Source organism: Esox lucius, chromosome 23 (genome assembly GCF_011004845.1).
Source record: "Esox lucius isolate fEsoLuc1 chromosome 23, fEsoLuc1.pri, whole genome shotgun sequence".
Lineage (NCBI taxonomy): Eukaryota > Metazoa > Chordata > Actinopteri > Esociformes > Esocidae > Esox > Esox lucius.
In genome coordinates, this window is record NC_047591.1 from 16,776,532 (window position 1) to 16,790,818 (window position 14,287).

The 14,287-nt window shown below is 47.0% G+C and overlaps 1 protein-coding gene and 1 long non-coding RNA gene across 5 annotated transcripts in view; one reads left to right on the top strand and one right to left on the bottom strand.

Moving 5' to 3' along the window:
• Window positions 1-14,287, bottom strand: part of iqsec3a (IQ motif and Sec7 domain ArfGEF 3a) — a 104,507-nt gene that overhangs the window by 38,758 nt on the left and 51,462 nt on the right. For all 4 annotated transcript variants that reach the window (XR_003777857.2, XR_003777858.2, XM_029117028.2 and 1 more), the window contains exons 3-4: window positions 9,171-9,630; window positions 701-1,995 (exon numbers count right to left, since the gene is read on the bottom strand). Coding sequence is in view for 2 of the 4 variants with exons in the window: in XM_029117028.2 (XP_028972861.2) it covers window positions 701-1,995; window positions 9,171-9,630 (1,755 nt within the window). In the remaining 2 variants the exon portion in view is untranslated. The remainder of the gene's footprint in view (window positions 1-700; window positions 1,996-9,170; window positions 9,631-14,287) is intronic.
• Window positions 1-14,287, top strand: part of LOC117593786 — a 52,185-nt gene that overhangs the window by 22,826 nt on the left and 15,072 nt on the right. The gene's annotated exons all lie outside the window — the stretch shown is intronic.

Here is a 14,287-nt window from a genome sequence, read left to right on the forward strand (position 1 = left end):
GAATGAGTGTGTGAGTGGGTGAGTGAGTGACTGACTACCCCTTGTTAAATAGTGTAGTGGTTAGAGAAGCAGACTTTTGAACCATAGGTCCCGAGTTCGTATCTCCTCGCAGGCGACTCGAAGTGCGTGTTATGAATTATTTCGTATAGACGTCAACTTCGCTGGCTAAAACCGTCAGCAGCTGCATTTGCTCAATTCTTATGACTATTCCAGTAAGTTAGAAGATACTGGTAAAGCATATTACTGGCTAACATGCTGTTAAAATGGCCAGTGGCAAAGGCAATACATAGACACTATTTGTGATGGAGGTAAACTTAGTAAGAAACGTTAGTCAGTTTAACTGTATCAATGTCATTCACGAACAGCCAATTAACTGTTAAAACGGCCAGTGGCAAAAGAGGATTTGTTCAGGATAGACACAAGAGGCTATACTCTGTGGTGTAGTGGTTAATGACACAGCCTTTCATGTGGGTGACCCGGGTTCGTATCTTGAGAGGGCAGCAATTTCTATTGCGGGCCGGCTGAACTAGGCTTGCCTGGTTTCTTGTTTTTAAAGCAATCAGTGAAGTGACTATTTGGGGCAATAACGCACACTTATTCCCTTTGACTGGACAAGGGGCCATGGAAAGGACACCCAACTGTGAAATGAAACACTGCCCATATGTATGGGTGCTGGGGGAGAAAACGGTTGGGTACTCACACATTAAACAGGTTGAGGCCGATGCGGTAGAGGCGTTTGCGCATGACATCAGTGGAGAGCGTGGGCGACTTGCAGCTAGCCGGGTTCTCGCAGTGGTAGCGTGGCAAGCTGAGGATCATGGCCTGCAGCGCCTCCTTGGATGACGCCTCAGACGCTGAGCGTGCCTCCGTGGACGTGCTGCTGCTACTCATCTGCTCCGAGCTGGTTTCGGCGGTCTCTGAGCCGCTCCGCTTGGCCTCCAGGGCCTCGGTGAACGGGGATCCCACCGACGGCACACCATCCTGGGCTTGAGGTGCCTGGATGGGCTGGATTACCACCTCCGGTGTCCAGGGGTTGGCTAGTTTGTCTAGAGGGGTCATGGGGGGTTGCTGGCCCTCCTCCTCCTCCTCCTCCAGCTCCTCTTCGCTAGGCGGAGGAGCGGGGAAGTCGACGTCCTGCACCTCTCCTTCTATCACGGGTTCTGGAGGTGGAGGGGGCTCTTGGGGAGGGACAGGCGGGTCTGTAGGTTCAGCGGGGACCTCTTCGGGGGGAGGAGGGGAGGGTTCTTTAGGGGGTGAGGGTGGGGGAACGCTTGGGGCAGAGTCGGCGGGTGTGATCTGGGTAACGGTGGCGGCCGCACCTCCCTGCGGCTGCTGGACACAGTTGCCCAGGGAGACGGAGGCGGAGGACTCCATCACCGAGGAGGACATGCGGAAGTTCTGGTTGTCAATCTGAACCGTCACGTCACGGAAGGCCATCAGCAGCTTGCTGGCACTGCGGGGAAGGTCGCCCGGAATCTCCCCCCCCGCCAGGCTCTGTAGAATGGCATGATCCACTCCTCCCCCAGACCCTCCTCCTCCCCCAGGCCCCACCCCTCCCCCGGCCCCGGCCGCGCTGAAGGATTCGGCGCTGAACTGGTACGTCCCTCCCTCTTGGAGCGAGCACATGGTCTTCAGGCTCCAGTTGCTCAGGGCGTCGTCGATGGACTTGGCCAAGGATTGCACCTGCTCGGTGAACGAGTCCTCCAGGTCGGTCAGGGTGGCACCCACCGTGGTGGGCAGCGACGGCGAGCGCACCAGGGGAATGCCCGCCAGGCTGCAGCCTTCGGCCAGCGCCCGCTCGGCAGAGAAACCCTCCGCGTTCTGCACGCGCACCTTACGCAGAGAGATGCGGCGCGGCAGGCGACTCTCCAGCAGGGAGTTGCGGATCTTCTCAAAGTTTTTGCTGAGCTGGTACTGGCGGAAGGCTGTTTGGATCTTGGTGGCGGCGCGGCGAGAGATGAGATGGCCGCCGTATTTGTGTTCTAACATTTCGATCTGGAAAACAGGGAGGGGTGGGAGACGGGAGAGCCATGAGTGAAACTGCACCACGCTGATATTTGAACACCACAAGTACCAGTTGACCGCATTTGGGTAACAAAGCATGGCATTGTATGACATCAAGAGGGCCTCCAGATGTAGGCAAACAATTTGGAGCTGAAGGAGACAATCACAGGGACAACACAAAGACGAAGTACATACATAATTCCACAGAGCCCTTGGATTCTCCATCTACACACAAGCATCCCCATTCACAACGACCTGTCCAGAATACCTTATTTAAATGGACCAAACTCAATACAATGGACTGATGAATAAAGCAGTACAAAAAGCCCTTATCATGGACCACTTGCATAAGCCTGCATTTAATCAGAATAACAAGAGGAGGCAGTGAGAAACTCAGTAGACTATATGTTTATAGAGTCTATTACAAATAGACATTAACCTGAACATGTACAGCACATGCAAACATCATGGTTGTAATTTCACTGCCTCGAAGCAAAAACAACTGTAGAGAAAAGAAAAAAAAACTGATGTGTAGGATTTGCTCAGAGCAACCAAAAAAAAATTATGAGTGACAGACACCCCACACACAGTACACAGAATTAGGACCTCAAAAATGAATCAATAAAAACAATGTTGATAACGTCAATAAGAAAAATTGTCTGCAACAAATGTCATTATTGATTAGTTGGGTCTATGTGTGACAGAGCTTAAAAGAAGACGTAGAGATTAAAAGATGAACGAGACTGGTGCTCAGCACAGGAACCTATCACCATTCTGCCAGCAGAAGGATATTATTTTGGCCTCATGAGCGCAGATATTTTTCCAAAATAAAAGCCCTCAATTCAATGCATTTCATTAGGTATAATTCAACATAAAGACAATAGACTGTGCATTGGCATTTACTGGATAAGCTAGGCTGAAAAGCGACATTTAAAAAGCGACACACTTTAAAAAGTCCCAAACAATTTAAATGTTATCAACTCGGGAAACTTTTGCAAGCACAGATTAGATTAAGAGTTAAAAAGCTTTGAAGAAACACATGTTGCTATCTGCACTTACTGCAACCCTGAATTGTTATGCTTTCTATTTCTATTAAATCCGGTAATCAATGGAATCTTTAAAAATCCAATTAATCCATCAATTGCAATAATAATCAACAGATTAATCGATTATCAAAATAGTTGTTAGTTGCAGCCGAACACAAAATGCAAATGTCAGGTTTATGGGGCACCCGCCTCCCACAATCCTTTTACAGCAAGATCAGAACACATGGAGAGGCTGTCTCGTCATTACTGAAACATTTTCAATATTCTCGCTTTACGGCTCCATGGTGCACTCAGGATGATTACCAGATCTGAGAGAGAATGGGGTAAAGAAAAAGACTGAAGGAAGGAGGAAGACAAAAAAAAAAAGTGAGAAGGTGCAAAATGGAATAAAGGAACAAAGAGATGTGGTATCAGACACGTCCTAATGTGATGATAATAACTGCGTCTGTATTATGTTGACAGCCTATGCTATTCAAATGTGGGCAAAAGATGCTGAGAGTAAATTACACTGGCAGAAAGGGCATGTTTAGCAGGAGAGGGGGGGAAAACATGTTCCTATCTGCGTCATATCTGTGTGGGCAAACTATAATTGCCATCTGTGGGTGCTACTGAGATGAACTCGGCTTCCTTCTACACTGACTCATCTGAAAGCTATTAGTCCAGCACTGGAAATAAACTCATTTAAAAAAAAAAAGAAGACAGAAGTGAAGTGGTTGTGATTTGGCGAGGGCTCAAAAAGAATAACTGGAGTCTTTCCCCACTCTCACAGACCAACCAATGCCGGCAATGAAAAGGACTCCACAGGTCAACAGTATGTAATACACCGTAGGTATTCAGTTCCATGGCTATATGGCAACCTCTGGCGTAGGGATATGTAACTCATACCCTATAAATTACCAACTGAGACAATACTTTACTATCCCTATGAGCGAGGAGACAAAGCTGGGCTCTCTTCAATCCTGCCACTATGTTCCCCAACATGATCTGCTCAGTCGGGGATTTGAGGCAGCGAACGGATTCGGACGCCTGGACAGATTCGCAAACAAGGATTAGGTCCTTTCACCTCAAGTGTCCTCCATCTGAGTCACAGAGGTTTGGGTGAATAGTTTTGGCCACCAGGGGATCAAACTGTTACTTTCAACTGCTTATCTTCCTTTGCAGTCCCAAGCAAAAGTCACCTGCCACCTATGGACGTCTGTAGGGAAGGACAGATAGCCAGCCAGTAATGCCAACTAGGCTTTGCAATTTGTGATAAGTGCGGTGGCTGCAGCAATGATACAATCTCACTCCATTGAGAACTCCATCACTTTAAAAACGCTCTTTAGAAAACGAGAACGACACAGAGAAATCCATCTTATCTTCTCCCTTTTACACAGCAGCCGGGCCTCTGTCAGGGAGGGGGGAAAATGTCGGGAGAATATTAAAGTCACTCCGAATGAGCACAGCGCTGGAGATGCGCTGCGGCATCTCACATGGAGAACATCACCTCTCTTTTCCGCAGACGGCGCTGGGCCTCGCCTTGCCCTGAATATTCATCCCTTTTTATCCATCCAGAATGTTCAGAAAGACCGGACAAGTTTGGCTTCAGCTCTCCACTGACTCGGCTGGGTCAGGATGGGGAGGCTTAAAGAGACAGAATCGCATTGATAACCACAACCCATCCCACAAAACGGTGGCTTTCATTCAAAAATAATTAACACAAGTATATTTGAGCAGAGTTGGCCTTGCATCTCAAGTTGGGTGAGTGTTGAGTCCGTTCAAAGCTGGCAGTTTAGCTTGTTTGTTTTGCCTTTGGAATGAGTTGGTAGGGGACAGCACATATAGCATTTAGGTCACGTCATGGCTTCATCTGAGCACGTATCTCTCTGATACACTCTGCCATTTCCATTAGAGGCACTGAGAGCCTGGGTGAGCAGAACAGATTGATGGTGGGACTGAGGGGAGTGGGGAAGGAGAGTGGAAGGGGATTAAAAGACGCAGACTGAGCGGCAACAGATAAGATATAGAGGTGGAAAGCAGGATTCAGAAATACTGTACACATTAGAATGAATATGGATAAAGGGGTTGGAAAATGAAAAGAGGGGAGAGAGATACAGAGAGGTGAGCAGACACCACCGTTGTGAGAGCGGGCTGCCCGTGAATCCCCCCTGATCAGCCAGCCGTCAGTTCTGTTTCTGATCACTTAGTTAAGCGCCAGTGGCCTGAGGGGACGACAGTGACACTGCACCGACCCGCCCGGAACGCCACTTCCTAAGCCGCCAAGACGTGTGTGACAGGTGGATCAGTGCCGTCCTGACCGGAGGTTCCCGCAAGTTACCGGAGAACAACAGGGAATTAATTCAGACAAAATGGCACCCAGGCAGACAGTCTGATGGGGGGGGGGGGCAGAGGTGCAGAGAGTGTGTAAGTGGAGGTGTATGATATTGAGACGAGAGAACATACCAAGTTAATTTACTCTAAGATTTGGCCAAGGAAGAAAAGTTCTATAAAAACATCTATGGGGACATCCCAAAATACTGTAATCAGAGTAGTACGCACCACAGCAAATATTCGTTTGTACTTAAGACAGAAGGAAAGGACACACTTTTTAAAAACCTTTTAATGGAAAATCTGAAAGGACTCCGATCTAACACCAGTGAAATGGTAGTTTGAAGTTATGATGTGGTCTAACAGCCAAACAATGCTGAGTGACCCAGCTTGTAGAGGTTATAGTGAAAAAGTAGTTTGAAAGGAGGATAGAGGGACTCTGCCTCTTAGGAACTGAAATATTAATACCCCAAGGCTTTCAGAAATGGGGCATGCAGAGTGTTTTGGGGAAATGAAATGTTTATGCTATGAATAAAACTGGGTTCCAGTATTAAATGTTAGACTGTCTACAGAGCACATTCTTTTTTTTCTCTTTTTTCCACGCGAATTTCTTTTTGTTCTGGCTTATCTGATCTCCCTTTTTAGAAAAATAAGCCATGGGTGCTATCGCTTGGCTCACCCCCTGACTGCATTCATCTGGGTCTCCAAAGACACAATGGCATTTATCATCTGTCACACAACTGAATCATTTCATCTCACTAAATGTCAGAATAAAGGTATATAGAAAAATGAACACAAACACACACACACACACACACACACACACACTCATGTCACTTATTAGCCAAACACACCTGATCCATTTTTATTATTGTCAGTGATGTTTGTCAGTTCATTGTGTTCAGTCTGTTGTGGAATTAGGACGGCTTTGAGTGCCTACAACATATATCAGGTACAAAAGGTCCAGTAAATCCTGACTTATTGAGAGTAGGCTTCAAAGCCTTTGAACTCACTCTATTAACCTTTCTTCTGAGAAGCAGTTGGAGAGTCTACATTTACTTCTCAAAAAGGGCAGCATAAATAGTCAAAGTTCAACCGATGGGAAAAGCTGGCGGAGGGATAAAAAAAAAACTTGACAGTTTTCTTAAAAAAAATGTATCTCAAGACCGCCAACTGTCAGGGAGCAGAGTACAGAAGACCGGATAAGATCGGTTTTTACTGCTCAGAGCATTCCCAGTCGACAGTGTAATCAAATGTACAAATCCATCAATTTTTAAGCATCAGCAGTTTGAAGATGCACAGGTAAACATATTCAACTTACAGTTGCAGAGGCATCTCCCCCCGCCCCCCCCCTTTACAAAAGGCCTGCCTTGAAAAGTTGTGGTGATGCAGATTACCTGGGTTGCATTTCCATAATGGCATCGTGTGATGTTTTAGTCATGAATATCCTCCTCTCTGACTAAGGTTTAGAGTGTGATTGTGAGGAAACACAGGTAATCTGGTACCATCCCTCAACCCAGTGTTGAGAGACAGAGAAAAATGGCGTTTGATTCATGGGGCTCAAATCTGCTTTCTGAAACTGGGAACTGCAGTACTCAACAAAAAGGCAATTATGGTACCAGGAGAAAATGATGGGAATTCGATAAATGTGAGTCTTCATCACCAAGCCTTTGTCAACTAGCTTATCAACAGGAGCACATGATACAACCAATGAAATAAGACCAAAGGTTATGGCAGTGTATCCTACATACAGTATGCGGTCTGAAAGTAATTGCAATACAGTCCCATTCATTTTGTCCTTGAGAAAGGTAGTTTAAATAACAGGACCTTTGATTACAGTACTGAATCGGTACCTCAAACCTGAACAGGTCAAATAGGAGTGGCAAAGTTTGGCATTTCACCCTGTTCATGCACACCCATAATAATAAAGTAATTAATGTATGGCCAATGTAGGCAGAGAGCCATGGTGTGCACCTCTCTTTGATGGAATGAAAACTCATCTGGGCTTCCTATGTCAACAGAAGTTCAATGTAACACAAACCATTAGACACAGAGAGAGACAGAAAGGCAGTAAAGGAGAAAATCTTTCATTTCTGTTCTAAAAATGCGTACGTGTGTTTTGGAACGGGGGGCTGGGGGGGGGTTTGAGAAACAACGCTGAATATAGGGGATGACAGTAAGGTTGAGGCAGGGATGAAGAAAGTCAGGGATTCTGCCCTTCCACAATACGCAGGTCCTGAGAGCTTTACGTTGCGAAAAAGCAATCCTTATTTTCTCAAGACGACCCACACCATTCTCTCATGTTCCTCTATTTGTCTCCTTGTCTCCTGTGACTGATGATCTGGGTGAGTGCTGGAAATGGAAAGCTGGCCTTACCTGGTAGACGGTCAGCGGACGGGATGGGAATGGGTGGTGGAGGGTCATGGCACCGCCAATGCAGATTAGTGTCCGATTAAAGGGTATGAATATGCACGCATGCACTACCGTGAACTGCTCTGGATTGCAGGGTCTGCTGGAATGACCGAAATGTAACCGCAACGGATGAATCCAAAGCCTCGGATGAATAGGACGGTAACAACACACTTTGTGGGAAGGAGCTCCGGTTGCGGAAAATTAGGAGCACGCAGGAATTGAGGGGCACAACTAATCTATGTTGAGCGCATATTCTCTGGCACCACAGAGGCTGGGGCATATTATTACAACAGCTACTACAGCAGTAATGTTTGTCTAGGTGAACCTATTCAGGGGTCTCCAACTACACTCCTGGAGAGTTCTAATTTTGGTTGTTGTCACTCCAACCCCAGGTACACACAGCTCTATTCACCTATTAACTGTCTGTTTATTAGAATCAGGCATGCTAAATTGGGGTTGGAGTGAAATCAACCAGGGCAGTATCTGTCCAGGAGCAGGGCTTGAGACCCTTGAATTTGCTCCTAACAATAAAAGCCCAACATTATGGAGCATTTTATAGACCCACACGGGCAGACTTACACAATGTAAATGAGTCGAGAGGGAACACAGAGATGATCGGTACGGCTGTCACAAATAAATGATTCCCTGGTGAACGCCTACATGGACAGTGTCAAGACATGATAGCGCTGGACACATTAACGTGAAAACAACACGAGTCAAACAGATCAGGAGAGAAGTAATTGGTTTAGTTCATGCAAGCAATAAAACAAATGGGAGATTATGTCCTCCTTGTTACCATGACGATGCATCCTCTACACAAGAGAGAACTTGGCGTGAAAAAGAGAATGAGTCGGGGAATAAACAAAATGTTCCCCTTGAAGCCCCCCCCCGCCCCTCACACACAGACACTTAGACCCACAATTGCACGCCACTCATTAAACAGCGTTCCACCTGGTCACCACACAGCGTCAAAAGATACTGTGAGAACAAAAGATAGTGAAAGGTCAGCCCTCCACATCCCTTCAAACGACGAAACCAGTGTTTTTCTAATGGGAGTGATGATGACAATGGAGATGGTGATGATTCATGTTAATGGAAAAAGACAACTAGACTTAATACAAAAGACCTTAAAAACCCCGGAAAAGCCATCCCCCAAAGTTGATCAAAGTCCGGCCGAGGCCAATTGGCAAAAAAGCAGCCGTAGCAAACATCTCCGTCACATCAAAAACAACGAATGCCTCCGCAGACGGAAACAAACAGCCTTGACCTCAGACAGAACCTGAACAAATGACCACAAAGACCACATGACAAACAGGACAAACGAAGCCGAGCCCCTCCGTCCAACCCCCGCCCACGTCTCAACGTGCCCCGCCCCCCAACACACACTCAAACACACCCTACCTGCTTATTTTTGAGGTCGAGCGAGAGCTCGTAGTCGGAGGTGGTGGAGTGAGAACAGGCCCCGTTGCGCTGCACCCTCATGGGGGAGGCCGTGTGATGGAGGCTGGCCCTCCTCCCAGTCGCTCCCCCCCGGGCCCCTGCCCCCTCCTCCTCCTCTCCCTCATGCCGCTGCTCCCGCGGCTCCACCACCTCCTCCTGCATTCTGTCCTCCTGCTCCTCCTGTCCTCGCTCCCCCTCCTGCTCGGGCTCCCCTTTACTAGGTGAGGGGGAAGCAGCAGGAGGGACTTCCTGCTGTGCTTCCCCAATGCTTGTTGGGCCTTCGGGCTTGGGCTGTGACTGGGGTTCAGGTTCGGGCTGGGCTTGGGGCTCAGGTTGCTGGGGTTCGGTCTGGGACTGGGGTTCCCCCTCTCCCTCTCTCTCTCCCTCCTCCCTTGAGGGTGAGTCTGGAGGAAGGTCGTCGCTGCAGAAAGGAGGAGAAAACGTCAGAGTGAGGGTTCTGCTTCCTGCTGGCTGACCTTTAACCTCTTCTCCAGGCAGGCTGGCTGGGTTGTAGGGGGGAGGGCTCGACCCCTGTGTGAGCTCTCTCTGTGTGTATCTGGTGATACGAGGTGTGTGTAGGGTCAGAAGAACAAGAGGCTGTTTGTCTGCCTGTCTGTCTGCGGATGCCCTCCAGTACAGACAGCAGAATCACAGAAGAGAGGAGAGGACACTACACAACCACAGTGCATTTCAGTTGTCAGCATTAGGAAGCGGACAGACACATTGCAGCAAAGCCATTGAAAGGGGTTTTTATGAGGACACACGAAGGACAACTCTGGGAAACGACAGCGACACACAGACATCGGACACGGTCATGCAGCTACAGGCTAAGTAGGCCTAGACGGTCTTCACAGGAGACACCTGAGGAGTGTGCACACCACAGGACTGGTTTCTAAATGCATTCCTATGTTCACAGCACACTCTGCACTGTAGCATGATGGGACTGAAATTAAAGTTGTAGAATTGTTATTACGTTGTAGTGGAAATACTGTGTGTATCGAACACTGGAATTCAGAGGCATTTAATTATCTCTGAATTCAAAGACTGGGCAAGAATTTTATTAAATGGAATTTACAGGGAGAGAGAATTGCATTAGAAATGAAATTATACAATTGACTCCAGCTCTTGTGTGCATGTATATGTGTGTGTAAGCATTCGTGATTGCGTGTGTGTGCGCACCACCATATGGGGGAGTTGACTTTTAGGAAAGGATGCTTGTAAATCCCCGGCCATAGGCATTGCACTGCACAAGTCTGTAGCATATACTGGGACACTTTTGTTTAGTTGGAGGCTGGGACTGTCAGTGTTGTGTTGTTGGGGCTCTGGGATTGTCAGTGTTGTGTTGTTGTGGCTCTGCGACTGCCAATGTTGTGATGTTGTGGGGGACTGTGGGACTGTCACTGCTGTGTTGTTGTGGGGGACTGTGGGAATGTCAGTGTTGTGTTGTTGTGGCTCTGCGACTGCCAATGTTGTGATGTTGTGGGATACTGTGGGACTGTCACTGCTGTGTTGTTGTGGGAGACTGTGGGAATGTCAATGTTGTGTCGTAGTGGGGGACTGTGGGAATGTCAATGTTGTGTCGTAGTGGGGGACTGTGGGAATGTCAGTGTTGTGTTGTGGGGACTAGATTGTCAGCATGGAAAGGGGGTGTTTTTGTTTCTCATTACACTGATGTTACAGGTCACTCTCTCTTGCTCATTTATTCTTCTGCTCCCCTCTGCTGGTGGCCACTCTTTCTCTCGCACTGTTCCTTCTCTCACCTTATCTCAAACGTTGTGCTCTTCAGTTTCTGTCCCCCACTGCTATCCTTCCTCTCTTCTACCCCACCTCCTCTGGGGATAGACTCAGCCTGATAAGGCCTGTCAAAAGCACCATATTGAACCATCCACCCTGGTGTAACTGACAGAGAGGCTCCTATCAAATGTCTGGAACTGACAGACTAAACAAACTGTAGATGCACTCTAGACAACACAGCTGGATACCTCAGGTCCAATGAGTGTCACGTCAAGTCACATCAAGTAACAAGTTGCCCGTCAATAAATGTCAATACATAAATGTCCTGTCCTCTGGTAAAAAAAAATAATTCATTATAGACATGAGAAAAACAATAAACTGTATGTTTCTATCAGTGTGAATGCAAAACAAAGGGCTCATTTGACTTCCTACTGCTCCCTTGATAAGATGTTAATAGATCGGTCTGCATTGCTGAGTGAAAATGACTAAGCAGCTGTCCATGTGACAGCTGTCCATGTCTTTGAGTTGCTGATTCTCCCTAGTCTTTCAGATCTACATCAACCCAAATGATGATGGACTTGGCCAAGCTTTCCCTCCTCCCAGGATTCAAAGCGAGCCACTCGACAGATATATCCTTGGAGCCTTTATTTGTCTTCGTTCCGTTTGAAGATCATTGGAACTGAACAGTTTGATTCGGTTGGTCTTGACTGAACCCCATGGTCTGTTTGGTTCTTCGTCTTCATAGCTCTTCAGTTGACCATTAGCAGATTTCATGTATTGGAGAGTAGACCCATGATTGTGTTTTCATTGTCACATGAGTATAAGAGAGAGCAAATGTGTGTGTGTGTGTGCAATTATTACTGTCCTCTATGATGTCCATAAATATCATGGAACATACTTTATGGGCACACTTCACAGCATGTTTCGGATGACTCCGGAATGCCTTCCTGGGATGGTGTTCCGGTCCCGTCCCACCGGGAGGAGACCCCGGGGAAGACCTAGGACACGCTGGAGGGACTATGTCTCCCGGCTGGCCTGGGAACGCCTCTGTGTCCCCCCGGAAGAGCTGGGGGAAGTGTCTGGGGAGAGGGAAGTCTGGGCATCTCTGCTTAGACTGCTGCCCCCGCGACCAGGCCCCGGATGAAGCGGAAGAAGATGTATGCATACTTTATGGGGCACAACATATTCAACACTCAAATCTATAACATCCTCTATTAAAGGTTGAAAATAAAAAGATTTTTTTTAATCCAGTGGTTTTGATAATCTTAAACTCCAGTGACAATGTTTGAACCCACAATGTTGAATCTAGCTTTTATTCTCGCGATCAGTCCAGATGTCTCCATTTGCCTGATTCCCTTCTCTTAGAGTTGAGTGGGACGGGTCACGGCTGAGGGATGCCATACGACGATTTGATAGCCACTGCTTGCTGGCTGGCAACAACAGCCAGGCTGTAGAAACTGTAAAACAATGTTTGATAGCAGATGGATAAAGAAACGTTTAATATTTAACCGCCTGAATGTCACGTATCTTAACGTTATACTGATGTTTCTGTAGCTCATGTCACTGCCTTCAGGATACATAGCGGTTAATTTGACCGACTGATCCTGCCTTGGGTAATTGTAGCACCATCCCAGGGTTACTCCCACAGCAAATTAGCAGCATTAATAAGTAAGACTAGATAGCAGGCAATTTAATTGGGAAATCATCAATAACCCATTGAAATCAACATATAGTCTCGGTAGAACATGGACTGAAAAAAAAAAAAAACGTGCTACAGAGCAGGAATACTATGAAAATGATAAAGCAGGCAAGCATATAGTTCGTACTGGGCCTTTGTATGCACATCCCCCGAGGCTGTGAACAGAGACATCTGCACGTCCCCCCTGGCTATGATCACAGACATCTGCACATCCCCCCGGCTCTGATCACAGACATTTGCACGTCCCCCCTGGCTATGACCACAGACATCTGCACATCCCCCCGGCTCTAATCACAGACATCTGCACACCCCCCTGGCTATGATCACAGACATCTGCACTTCCCTCAGACTACAATCACAGACATATGCACTTCCCCCCAGGCTTTGATCACAGACATTGTCAAAGAAGAGGAAAAGCAATCACTTCAAAACATGAATAAATACTTGTGTAGATGTGTTTCGTTTCCCCCCCAAATTTATTTTATTGTCAAAATGGCGTTGATTGATTGCAAAATAAATTATAATTTCATCACCTATTAAATAAATCTACAACAAAACTAAATGTGGAGAAAGGGAAGGGGTCTGAATATTTTCCAAACACACTGTATATAATTTGAATTAACTTTGTCATCACTGTCTAGAAATTAAAAAAGATTGGATCAACTCCCCTGCAAACAAATTAGCCAAATTACCTGTTAATATCTTAGAATTAAGGCCATGTTTTGGATCGACAGCATTTCCTTTTTTGATAATGTCTGTGATCACAGCCTGGGGGGGGAAGTGCATATGTCTGTGATCACAGCCTGGGGGGGGAAGTGCATATGTCTGTGATCACAGCCTGGGGGGGGGACTGCATATGTCTGTGATCACAGCCTGGGGGGGAGAGTGCATATGTCTGTGATCACAGCCTGGGGGGGAGAGTGCATATGTCTGTGATCACAGCCTGGGGGGGAGAGTGCATATGTCTGTGATCACAGCCTGGGGGGGAGAGTGCATATGTCTGTGATCACAGCCTGGGGGGAATTAGGATTAAGATCGTCTCTGTCCAATGTGGGATGAGGCAGTAAACTTGGAATCATTGAGCACAAAATCTGAATATTCCGTCAAACATATGCAGAGCTGCAAACGAGCACTGAAACTGGAGAGATTCCCCCTGAGGGTGCAGAATCAGGGCTTTGCGGCGAACACAGATCCGCAGTAAAAACAGCCCACTGTAGAGCTAGGCTGAGCTGTACCGCATCATCATCAAAGCAAGATTGCAAAATCTAACTAATTCCCCAAACCTCATAGACAAGGGAAAAAACGAGCAGAGATAAGGAGAACTTGAACTCACTGTGTTGTTAGTGATATTTTTGGTGTGTGTCCGGGGGTGAAGGGAGGTGGGGCTGAGAGCAGAGCACTTCAACGCTCGCAGGAGTTCACTTGTCCGGGCATTCAACCTCAAAATCTCTAGCCACACGATTTATGCACACTGCACCCCCCCCCATCCGAAAAAATCCCATTTGCTTTACTGTAGATCTCCAGAGCAGCTCCGAATTTCCCCAGCACTTAAACAGCTTGTGAGGCGGACAGAAAGTATCTTGGTAGGAATACATATTTTTTAGGACTTGTTTTTAAATGGAGCTTCTGTATGAATAATGGATGG